At 34.5% G+C, this 13,649-nt stretch overlaps 1 protein-coding gene across 1 annotated transcript in view; it reads right to left on the bottom strand.

Annotated features, from left to right (window-relative positions):
• Positions 1–13,649, bottom strand: part of LOC145679251 (lachesin-like) — a 987,796-nt gene that overhangs the window by 308,325 nt on the left and 665,822 nt on the right. Inside the window, exons 6-7 of the mRNA XM_081749839.1 lie at positions 13,161–13,322; positions 779–877 (exon numbers count right to left, since the gene is read on the bottom strand). Of these exons, the coding sequence (XP_081605965.1) occupies positions 779–877; positions 13,161–13,322 (261 nt within the window). The remainder of the gene's footprint in view (positions 1–778; positions 878–13,160; positions 13,323–13,649) is intronic.

Raw genomic sequence — 13,649 nt, 5'->3', positions numbered from 1 at the left:
CTCAGCGATCCGAAAACTATGGGTTCGACAGTAATATAAGTCATTTTTGATCATTTTCTAACTCCCCGTCCCCTAGGTTGGAACGTCAAAAGTGAAATGACAACAAAACATCCCAGACCTGAACATCATCTATGTTGAAAATTTGATTGAGATCGGTCGAATGGTTCAAGAGTTCTTAAGTCACAAACATAGTCACTTTCATTTTTATTTATAAAGATAGATAGATGAGAACTTATTTTCCAATATTTCGCGTGATGATTTTATCTATGGAAAAGATTAAATTTAACGGAAAATACCACATGACAGCGTAAACATAAATCCACGATTGTTTACTTCAGTACACATGCTTTAATCAAGAATCCTCTGTTTTGGGTTAGGAACAACTTGAGCTAGCTATGATTATCACACTGTAGAGTGTTTATCTTTAACGTTTGTTTAAATAAACGTAATTCTTTACTTTAATATGCATCTAGAAACTTAACTTTTTAAAAGAAAAATGATAAATGGCATTGTAAAATGATAAAGAACTGAAATGAATATAACGTATAATTTTCAGTCTAGTAATATCTACGAAAAACAAGACTACAATATGCTCTTCACTAGCAATATAAAAGCAGGCTTAAATTAATAGTCTATTTGGTATATAAATGCATCCATACATATTCATGAAGATGTATGGATAATGTTTCACGTGTATGTGTTTTTGAAAGAGGGAGAAATAGATAGGAAACTATTTGTGGAAAAGTGCGATGTTGTGAGTGAGCAATGGGCCACCAACCTGTATTCACCGCATGATGTGATATCTCATCTACCTCATTGAGCTTCGCAGAATCGGTTCGATTAACTGTCATAAATCTGTGCCCCGCCTGCTTTGCCACTGCAACAAGAGAATAGCCCATTTACTGTGTAACCAATCCAACCTCTTTTCCATTATAACATTCTGAATAGCAAGCAGAAAACAAATAATGTTTTTAAACTAAACTTATATCTGATTACTACATTATTTACTTTCAAAACACTTAAATTGTATATTTTATATTCATGTAGAAAGTTCTTGTGAATATGTTTCATTTATCTTTATCTAAAATACATATCTCTAGTACTTTCTCCTGGTAATTAGGGTTTATATTTTTCTATTTACTCTTTCCAAAATGAATTAAAACTGCCTATCTAGCACGTTACTGTGATATTCTCTTTTATATGAGGAAACTAACGTAAATATGTATGTTTGTTTGTTTTGATTTTAATGTTTCATGGAATTGTACAGGATGTCTGATATTGATGGAATATTTTTCGTTTTAAACTTGCATAAATATGAGGAATCTTCACCATCTATAATTTAGTGCGTTTGAAAGCGAATGCATGGGAGTTTACGAGTGTTTTTATGTTGTTTGTTTAATTTGTGTAATCCTTTATGATGGCGTTGTCTCCAAGGAAATTGCATACGTTCCAGAAGAATACTCTCCTAGTTCAGGCTCGATCTTCACGCACAAAGGTGATTCAGAGAGCATTCAGGAAATGCAATGAACCATCTCACAAAGTGATTATTCATGCAATTGGGAACGTCTGTGATCCAGAAAATGCCAAGAACAACACATTACCTGGAAGATTTAGAAAGTCTTACTGCAAAGAGACAATTCAAAGTGCTGCAAACGCCATGAAACAAATTTTTAACGAGTCTAGCCGTCGATTATGTCTAGAAATAAATATTCATCATCACAGTGTTGACATTATTCTGAGGCAATGGCTACGTCTGTACACATATAAGATACAGAAGCCCAGCAATTGTTCCTGGCAGAAATACTGAGTCGAAATACTTTATATGATACGTCCCTGGACAAGTGTAACCAAGACGAAAAATTTTTCACCATGTAATTACTTCAGATGAAGTTCGTCTTCGCTTGTTAGTTTGTTCCCGTATAGTGTAGTCGCTAACGCTCTCGCCTTTGCAAGCAGCCCCAAGTTCGATTCCCAGTGTAACCACTCAGTTCAAATTGTGTAACAGCTTTACCAGGCCAGCTATACTGAGTGAGGTTTTTCTTGGGTTTTCCTCATTCATACCAAGCAAGTCTCCGGATACTACCTACATAGAGGTTCCAGCTCGCATCCTTCTTTCCACCTTCACCGGACAGTGCCCTCACCGAGGAATGTTATCCGTCATACGTGATGATGTTACGGCCTTAGATGGCGGTAATGCTTAGAAATATGCATAAATACAGTAAATAAATAAATACAATAAATAAATTCACTTGTTTGGGTATGTTAACTTTGTGGGTAGGTAAAGTTATAGCAATCTATGGAGAAAGTCATTACAAAGTCTCAAAATTGCCGCATGGTGTACTGTGATTCAAGTTGGTATAAATGGTCCGTACTTTTCTGAGTGTGATTCAAGTTGGTATAAATGGTCCATACTTTTCTGAGAACGAATATTATTCTGGTGTTACAATTAATACAACCACATGTTCAACACGTTTTTCATTTGTGAGTTACAACTTCTTGGTCTATCACACGTTAAAGTTACAGGACAGCCCCATTTGCCATAATTGACATGGTAACCCTACGCCAACAATTTCCAGGGCTTCTAATTTTGAAATACGTTGAATCAATAGGCCATAAATATCACCAGACCTAACACTATTAGAGTACCTCATTAAAGTTGCCTGTAGGAAAGAGTATACGCCAGAAAGCAACAAACAGGTGGTGATGAGTTGGAAGAATACTTAAACAAGGAAACAACAGCAATTCCAGTAGATGCACGTATGCTGCAACGCATGATGCTGGTAATGAGAGACAACTCAGTGATCTAGTCGCAACGATTTACGACGTGATATTCAAAACTTGAAATAATGTTAAAAAAATAACAGTATCACAGCTATATATTAGACAAAGTTGGCAGTAAATAGGATTATGACAACCTAAAATATTTATATAAAACAATGTAAAACAAAAATATCGAACATGTTTTTATTTCGACTTATTTTTACATCTGATATGATATTGTTATTTAAATGTTATGTTGAGGTTTACTAACAAACTCACTGAGTTACATCCTTAAGCAAATTGTATTAACAACTGTTCATACTAATAGTATGACAGTAAATATTTATATTTTTAAGTGTTACGTACACTTGATATTTCTTATTTGCAACTTACATGTCTGTTTAATATTTCAAGGAACCAAATTTTTAAACTACAGTATAATTATATAATTGTTTCATTTAGAATTTCTAACTGACATTACGGTTTACTTAACTATGATAAAATAAAAAAAGAATTTCTTATCAATATCCCCAGACAGACTGGAGTTAAACTCTGATAACATGACTTATAGTCTACAGGTATAAAAGTACGTCAGAAAAAATAGTTTAACTTTTTTAATATATTAAGAGATTTGAATCATTATTTTAAATATGTATAAAACTTTTGATTTCCGGTGTTAATAAATTGGAAGATTATCGTGGAAACTGACAGTATGGACAAACTTATAACATTAACAATATATATTTTTTCACGTAAAGTAACTATAATTAGTAGTAACTAATGTTTCAAGTGGAACAAACTTTAAAACGATGTTTGTTGGGTTTGTGTAAGTAAAACGTTTGACTGGTATGTGTCAATTTCAAAAGGCAGAAACCTTAAAAATACAATACCTAGTTAATTAAAGTATTCTACAGCAACAGTCATACTCTCTTGCTTGGAAGGGTTACATGATTCCTTGAAAAAAAGAAAAAAACTCTCGTCCACGATACGAAGAGTGAGAACGATGCACTGTTCCCAATCGCACAGTGAACCTCCTGACCATCAGAGAAATTCTTCTCTGATAAGACCGTGATGACTGAAGATGTGACAGTCCATGCGAAATACGAAGATGAATACGGTAGGTGAATATAGGTTTCATGTGTGATGCATGAACAGTCTGCATCATGTTTTGAGTGATATGGACGCAGATTATTATGCAAGATAAGAACACCTAGTTTGCTTACAATTGCAAGATGTTTGTGGATAAATTTGCAGTGCATGGTGAAGAGTTCAGACCTTTAACGATGTGCAGCATTTTTTTCGCCTCGATGGAGAAAAACATAACAGATCAGCTCCAAGATAAGATTCCATTCCAGAAATAGAGTCTTCTGCAGTTTGATTTTGGGTTTAGAAACCATTTTGGACGTTGATCACTTTCCAACTTCTGTACTAAATGTTTAATATTATAACAACAGCTCTATTTTTCAGGAGAAATAACAATCTAGTGTACAAAATCTTCTCGGTTGTTCATTATATTCAGAAATTCCACACTTGCAGATGACAATCCTTGTATGCCAATGTGAACTCATGTATAACCTATTTGTAAAAAATGTTTCAACTTATCTATTTTGAGGAACAACTGAACGACAGTGATTGGATGTATGCCTAGCTTGTCTGCAATTGCACGAATACTTTTCCGAATTGAACGGTGTTTTTAGGAGCTTATCAGAACTGTGTTGTTGACCAGTGGAGTGGAGGTTATTCCCAGTGTTTCACTTCTACAAAATTTTATATAATCCCAAAGCGTATGGTGCGTTCATTTACTACTACTATTCCAAACTCTCAGCTTGTACTTTTCGTTGCTTGATCACACAATGTCCCAGTTTAAGCTCTTTAAAAATCACTCATAAATGCCGCATGTCTTCATGTTGAACTTTCACACGAAATTGATTTCATGAAATTGATTGCTCCTAATTGAGTTGGCACTCCAATCTGTTTTATGAACGTGCACGTAAATGATACATCGTAAGGCTGGCCTGGTTGCATTGCAGAGAAAGGTCATCATTCCTATGACGCAGGAAAATATATTTCAATTGCAATAACACACGAGTTTAATGTAAATGTGTTCAAAATTTTTGGACCATTTCTCACATATAAATATTGCTCATGAATGACATATAATTCAAAATGAAGAACCATTAGCGTAAAGAATAAAACGCGAATAAAAAATGATGTTTCTAAAATATTTAGACTCTTTCCAAACATTTTTTATTGTTTATATTGTATATGTCTTACAAGGCAGGGTACCCCGATGTAACACGCCAATTGTGATAAGATTGCACAGAAATAGACAACATCGAAAAAAAAGCCACACGTATTTTTTTCTATCGGCCAACAAGCACATTGAAAGGGTCAAAAAGGGGCACAAAATTGGGGTCAAGATGAGATTATGTGGAATATAGGGAGAACGAGAAGAGATATTGGAAATGGTTAAGTGCATGAAATACTACCCATAGTCGACACAAGGCAATGAGGTAGAACACACCCATGCGAAGAAAGCAGAACATCCAGAAATGGGACAATCACGTGTACAACATTGTCATAATGTGTTACGGAAATGAGTGAAAAGGGTGATAAGGAGCAAGAAGAAAGGAGAAACAAAAACTGAAAATACATGTTTTTGTTTTGGGTGCATATGTCCCTCGTATGCGAAAGAGATGAAGATTCATCTCAATGCACGAAGTTGGGAGAATAAAGAGGAAGGATGCAAACACCGTTTGTATAGGCAGCCAGCGAGACAGTACTGCGCAGTGGGTTGCATATATCGCGTATGGGAACAAAAATGCATAACAAAGTAGAATATGATAACAAGTGATCCACATACGTAGGATAAACAGCAACAGTAATATTAGTACTACGCATGAGTATCAATATTACATCACTACGAAAACACGAATAAAACATAACAGTAATACTAACATTTTGGTTTTTGTGTTATTACTGCCTACTCACATTTTCGATTCCAACATCCATTACATCTTTCTCTTTACACGATATATGCAACTCACTGCGCAGTACTGTCTAGCTCGCTGTCTGTATGAAGAGCGTTTGCATCCTTCCTGTGTGTTCTCCCATCTTTGTGCATTGAGATGAATCTGCGTCTCTTTCGCATACGAGCGAGTATGAATCTAAAGCAAAAACATGTATTTCTTGTTTTCATTTCTTCTTTCTTCCTGCTCCTTATCACACTTTTCACTCATTTCCGTAACACACTGTGACAATGTTGTACACGTGATTGGTCCATTTCCAGATGGTCTGCTTTCTTCGCATGAATGTGTTCTACCTCATTGCCTTGTGTCGACTATGGGCAGTATTTCGTACTTTTAACCGTTTCCGATATCTCTTCTTGTTCTCACCATAATCCACATACTCTCATTTTGATCCCATTTTTATGCCCCTATTTGACCCATTCAAAGTGCTTGTTGGCCGATATAAAAAATACCTGTTGCTTCTTTTTCGATGTTTCTTATGTCTGTGCAATCTTATCAGAATCGGCGTGCTACACCGGGGTACCCTGCCTTGTTCGTCAATTTTTCCTGGTACGAAATAACAATTTTCAATTTAGAAAGCAAAATATTAATTTCTTTTAAAGCTGCTGAATATTCACGCATTTATTCCTGGCAGTCATGTATTCGAAGGAAAGACAGAAGAGTGTCACGTCACCCCAAAATATGAGAATTACATATGGATTCAGAAACGTTTATAAACAGTATATATTTTTAAAAACAGTTTTTCATGTAAATATTAATTAAATATTATTCTCCATTGCACCGAAATAAAATTCAAGATACTCCACGAGTATGTTGTTCTAGATTTACCTACGAATCTTGAATCTAACACAAAGGTGCAATATAAAGTCTACTCTGATTATGATGCATAACAATAATTCGCGAGAACCGCACAGCGAAACGCGTTCTCCATATATGTTATGTATATCTTTCCTCGTCGATTATCCATCACTGCTGCTAATCTCAACAACTGTAAAGGCTCTTTTAAATACTGACTATTGACAATAGAATTCCTTTCCTTGATTTTCGAAAGCAACATGTATGACTAAAAATCAATGAAACCACATCATTTTCGAAATCACGGTTTCCAATAACTTAACAAATGAGCGAAGCAAATATTCTGCCCTCGTGAGAGAAATTGCGAGATAGATGATGATCCCAAAAGCTTTGTGAACGAATATTGGGAAAGCCTTGATTTCAGAAACTCTGAGGCGAGGAACAAAAGCGGGAATCTTGGCTAATTTACGTGGAGCTGCAAGGGCTTCGATCTAATATTCTTACCCTCATTCAGAACAGTATTCGCCGAAATAGCCGATAAAGACCTTTACTCATGGGAAGATTTAACGGGTTTCTAGGGAACAGAAAACCATAGCATAGTATCCACCAAATACAGTTTTCTAAAATATAGCGTTACATTACTAAAAGTAAATTATTTAAAAAGTAATTTAACATATGTGATATACTTTTCTCATGCAAATATGTTTGGTAAATGTATTCATATTAGAGATTCACTTTTCTAGCGGGCGCCGCGGTGGCTCAGTGGTAGAGCGTTCACCTCTGGTGCTTGAGGTTCCGGGTTCTACCTCAGCTCCCGCCAAGTGAACTTTGTGGTGGACAAACATCGTGTACGTGGGTTTCCTCGGGGTTCTTCCGTTTCCTTCCGCTTTCTTCATTCGAACATTTCATTCGTTTTTCATAATCACCGCCTCCTTTACCCTAGTCGGCGCAACCGTTGGACGTAAAACTCAAAGATTTCACTTTTGAGTCTAGCGAAATTCAGAAATAATAAATATAAATATACAAAAGCATTTATTTGTTTATTTTATAAAATTAACTATAAATCTGAAACACTATTGAATTGCTATTACATTAATGTAAAAAGCTTTTATGACAATTATATTACGTAGTCTTATTTATAGTCTTATCGAAAATTTAACTTCTTAATGTAGTGAAATCAGTAACTGGCACGTAAGAAGTTAAATTTTGTATCCGATCCTATTAAGAATAAATAAATAAACGAACTTGAAAATGTTTAAAAATTTCCTTATTTCTTACTAGTTATTTTCAACTGAATCTTAGGTTTCAATTAAATCCTGATATTTATTTCTGAATTACTGATCTTGAAACACTAGTTTCTAATGTTCTAATACTTTCTAGACGTACATTTAAAGCATCAAAACAATTTTGGACAGAATTACAACAAAAATTGATGAATTTTTAAGATAGAGCTAAACAATGATAGACAAAGAAAACTCTTCCAAATTTTACAACAAACACACTTATCCAAGATAGGCACCAGATAGCAGAAATATATTACATTTTGATTTCTTCAAATTTGCTTATAAATTTTGTCGAAATCTCGTAATACATATATGTACTAGAAAGATAGGATGGTTTCTATTATAGAACAAGATTAATAATTTTATCCAAAACACTGAAACTAACTTACTTCAGAAGTAGCTAAAAATCAAATAATGACAATCTTCTGCACGTATATTTATCAACTTGTGTAATACCGGTATGTGTATTAATGTTCAAAATAACAAAACAAGAAAATAAACTTTATTTACAACTTCCCATGCATATTTTATCAGCTTGTTTGTCATGTTTATGTTGAAAATACCCAAAACAAACTAATTACCATCGTCTGCATGCATATTTATCTACTTATTATTTATACTAATATTAAAAATAACCAAAAATGATAAAATACAAAATAAACCCTTGAGTTCATAAAAAATGAAGGAGAATAAGTTACTTGTGATTCATGAAGGGCAGCAGTTCATATAAATACCTTAATTCCTGTTGGTACTGCAATGATTATAGTTGCTGCAGTAAAATAAGCTCATGTATCTACATCGATACCAACGGTAAATATGTGATGAGCTCATACGAGGAATCCTAAAAACCCAATTGCTAGTATTGCATAAATTATTCCTAGGACAATGTAGGACACACTTATTCCTAGGGCGATCTTCATATTTTTCAACTTCTTGGTTTATGCATATTTAAAATAACCAAAACTAACGAATTACAATCTTTTCCACACATATGTCTTTAGTAGGATAGGCCAGCTATCCCCATAAAGATTGTAGACAAGAATTATGTTTAGGTTTACAACTTTGATGAACTTAGAAAGAACTGCGGCTGAGGACAAACATAAACATTAGGGGTCATTTTCCTTGTCCCAGTTTATGCAGCAACAGTTTACTAGATACATTTTCGAAATATTTGTTTTATTATGCATACCCTGTCCTCTAGGTTGATTTAGTTGCTAACGCGTGCGAAATTTATTTGATTCCTGGTAGAAGAACCTTAAAATCTGAACGTATTACGGCCATTCGATTTTCATCTTAAACTGTAGATCTACGTCTCATATAGCCTCGGTGTTGAAAAGGGCGCTAAATTTCAAGCAAACAAACAAAGAATACAATTAGTTTATATATCAATATGACCTAATCTACGAAAATTTGAAGATAACCTTGGCTTGGTGGCCAAAAAGTTAAACGATTTAGGTGTATGTCATCGCGAGCTACATTCTTCTTGTTATGTATCGAGTTAAAAGTAAACAAATCATTTTTTAATGTTATCCTTGGACTAGATAGAGCATCTCGCGGGTCACCTTTGGCCATCATTGTTATACAGGATTATTGCACTCATCCTTTCAATAGAAAATTGCATAGTGCATGTTTTCCTAAAAGGAAAAAGACGTGAAAAACTACCAATTTTTAATAAAATGATCTGTGTCTATGGGTTAATATAATTTGATAGACATGTTAAATAGTCTTTTCTATATTATAATATCTTGAGGAAAATGTTGATTATTTTATTATTATCCACATAAATTACTCAACTTCATTTTGCAATTAGACCATTTCCCTCCTTTAATTCTCATCAAATTATTATTTGCTCACAAAGACTCACAACAACTTTTCATTAGTTTTCATCACGGATCTTAAGTAAAGTTAAATTTAGTGAAAAATTGGAATTTTATCGTTGCGAGCTGGGGAAGGAAAGCTTGCATAGTGTATTCATTCCAATTAAAACAATTAAGACATTTGGTAGATTTTCATACCTTTGCTTATGGCGATAGAATTTAAGTTTTCCACAATATTACTTTCCTCAAGAGCCGCCATAACATTTGATCGTAAAGTATTTCGCTAACGAAGAAAAATAATATAGTTTCTTACAGTAAAAGCTAGGTGGTTTGCCACCGTACGTAACTTAATAATTCAATTTTCAATTCTTGTAATGTCCAAGAACGATGTTTACAGAGGTACCGAAGTGCTTCCTGCGCAAGAGCAAATGTAATGGGCAGAACTGCGGTTTCATGATACGTAATTATGACGTAGAGATTGTGTTTTAGGGTTACAAATGATCTACGAGGATTACATACTAGAATAAACTCTGACTTTCCAATGAGTGTCCAGATGTGAAAGGTTTCGTGGTGGCTCAGAAAGTCATCGCGTTGTGGATCAAGTAAATTGGATGTTCAGTGGGGACGAATAATGTTCCAGTTAAAATACATAAACTGGAAATTAATCAGGTACTAAAGAATAGGATCGCCTTTCTTGTGTTTTATTTGCAGCCCATATCCTGCAAGGCATTGACTAAATTTTGTGTAATATACTTTTGTATAGTTAAGCAACGAATCTAACCTCGCATGTCCTAGAAGTCAACAATAAACTAGTCGTTTAAAATTATGAGTATTAATAGGATGTCGCGATCAGAAAAAGGAAGGAAAGCACTGACATATTGTAACAGACTAATCTCATCAGTGATATCAACTAGAAATACCATTGTCAGGGACTGGAAGGATTCACAAAGAGATGATAAATAACACCTGAAAGGAAGATAGACTATCACATTGATGTCGTGAAAGAAACGGAAGCCATGAAGAGGTGTAAGTTTACTAATTACCTAAATGCTTACGTGTTAATACAAAGAGATTTCTGTAATTTTGTGCAATAGCTCAAATAGTTTATACGCTACAAGCTTTGATTTTTAACGAAATATTTTAAACCTACATTGTATAGTGTACAGAAATGATAGTAATAATAAATACTAGGAAAACAACGAATGTACACAACAAAATTGTGAATCAAATGATGTGATGATGTGTGTTTATAGAACATTAACTTAATACTATATCTGCAATCACACTATAAATGAACATCGGACAGGAGCGTAAATAAGGGCCCCGCAGACCCCGCATTGCGGAGAGGCCAAGCTATCACGGCGCCCCCAAATCGTAATGTAGGACGTAGAGAAGGGGCCCCAATCCACGTTGTCTGCGGGGTGGCCCCCAAGCCCTTAGTTACGCCACTGACATCGGACAAAAGTTCCTTCTAAATCTAAATATTAGGAAACTAAATATTAAGGTCCGAGTGAATCAAAAGTTTAGAAACTACTTCATTGATCACCATTAATTTTGGCCATGATGTAGAACAGTGGTCGCCGAACTTAAGCTTCTGAGATACCGTACTGTTTCTGAACCCTACTGTGAGCTACCAACCAAAAGAACTACCAACATTTAAAAAATAACCTTACATTTATTTATTGACTATGAAGTTCATTTTTAGTAAATACAAAATCAAACTATCCAAATTAGCAAATATCTAATTTACACATGAAGAACATAATGTGCACAACCCCACGCATATATAATCAACTGTGAGATGATACTGACAATGACAGTTGCGCGGGAGGAATAAGTAGTTGTTGTCGTTAGCTCTGTGGAGGAATCAAGGCTAGCCAACCAGACCGTTAACCGTTCTACCGAAAATGTTCCGCGACCTAGTAGTAGCTCGTGAGCGACAGTTTGGCAGTCACTGACGTAGTTGAGAATCGAATTTGTTGGTGGCGGTGATCCATTAAGTTGACCCCTAGATATGACAATCAAAAATTGGTTCTTTTACATTTCTGTGGGAGGTTGTATGTAAATTTCTGGCCGTCAAGCAACCATTCAACTGATAGAGGTTTTCGGATTACGTTTATATTTAAGGTATATACGTCTATTTTCAAGGAGTTTAAGAAAAGCTCCTTCAAGAAAAAAATTAGATCATGCAAAAAACACATGTTTTGAATGGAGGCTGGAGAGTGAAGGGAAATGCAATGTGGAGTTGTTAACATTGTCCGAACCAAATTCCTTCACATGGAGTACACTGTAGCATTGCTACTTCTCTAAATAGTTCCTTTGTACCTGGTACTCTACGTTTTTGTACTTGTTTTGGTGGCAGCATAATAGAAAGTATTTGCAGATCTTTAAAAAAAATTATAATGGAAGCTTCTTGAAGATTAATGTTATCAATAAGGTCCTAAGTAACACACCTAACTCTTAGCAACTACTATAGATTGCTCAGGAACCACGCCAAACGTCGGTTTTTCGGTGACAAATATCACCGTTAACATAGATGTAATATAACCTTTACGTAAATGTTTACGGATAATGGTAATAGCTGTCAGTAAAATTCGACATTTAACACGTTTTCTTGAACAATTTACAATAGTTGAGAAATGCAAGATTGAGTTTATTGATATTTTGAGTTTAACTTCTTGAGATTAATGATATAATCAAATTTAAACCTGCTTACAACTAGCGTTAATCCTTCTTCCGGCAATCTTCATACACAGTTCCAATAACAAAAATGGCTTTTAAAATATGTATAGAGATTTCTCCTGGAAGGTAGGAGTTATGTTAAATATAGTTGTAATTGCTAAAGAAAAATGTTTGATTACAAATTACGTACAATCTGCGAAAAGGGTTTAACGAGAGGTACAATAAAGTAGAAGTAAGGAACCGCGGTGCTACAGGTTTCTTGCGATAATTTGTAAAATTTACCATATTTTGACTGAAGGAACAACGACCTGTGACTCTTCTACTATTACAAATTCAATTTTCCAGCGCAAAAACCATTGGCACAACTAGAATATTTTGCCAGGGACTATGACCCCTTCGTTCTGAGAATTTAAAGAATCTTTCAGTTGCAGTATTTGATTCAACGATCCTCTAGGGGACAACATTGTTCTAGGGAAGTTAACCACCCTGGTTTCCCCTCTAGGTACACTTACGCCTCAAGTTCATTGTACTCTAACCAAATGAATGGTGCTCTGTATTTACTGATTTGCTTAGTGTAGAAAATAAAGGATGAAGTACACCATAAATTACTTAAAGAGCTATAATGTGCTTTCTACAGTTTATATATCAAGACATAAATCTACTAATTATAGAGGCCCCGTCAGCCTATCCATAGCTTTACAATTTTCACCCTTATGTCAACCGTCTTGACGAAGTAAAAATAAATGTAATTTTGAAAAGTAAAATAACTTTTTAATTTTCTGTCCTTAGCTTACCTTTGTTTCTTTTATCCATAGAGATTGGTTGTCCATCTTCCCTCCTCCACGTAATTCTTGGAGAGGGAAACCCATCTGCCTTGCATACAAGAGTTATATTCTGATTTTCCCGAACAGCTACATTCGATTGCGAACTTTCAGCATCTAGAATATTTGGCGGGACTGGAAAAAAGAGATGAACAGCATGTTAGAAACAAGATATTATGAATACACATTTTATAACTGAATGTGAAATAAACTAGAATATTAAACATATTTCAGGTATCCTATATGAAGTATTTTACATAGCGGCTAAAATGCAATGTGATTTAAGGTTGAGTTGAACGAAGGCACTATGTTTATAATTTCTTCCCCAAGGACGCACTAAAAAGTTTTTTCTAAAGTATAGTCAGCTTTCTCATTTTGTTTGATTAATTAATTAATCTTTCAGAAATGGCTATTTTAAATTAGTCTTTCTTAAAAGACGCATAAAATGAAAAAAAAATTCAA

This window comes from Thermobia domestica, chromosome 2 (assembly GCF_964235325.1).
Source record: "Thermobia domestica chromosome 2, izTheDome1.hap1.1, whole genome shotgun sequence".
In the NCBI taxonomy this organism is placed as follows: Eukaryota; Metazoa; Arthropoda; class Insecta; order Zygentoma; family Lepismatidae; genus Thermobia; species Thermobia domestica.
The sequence above is the reverse complement of the archived record's forward strand: the minus strand, read 5'-3'. Positions and strand labels throughout refer to the sequence as shown.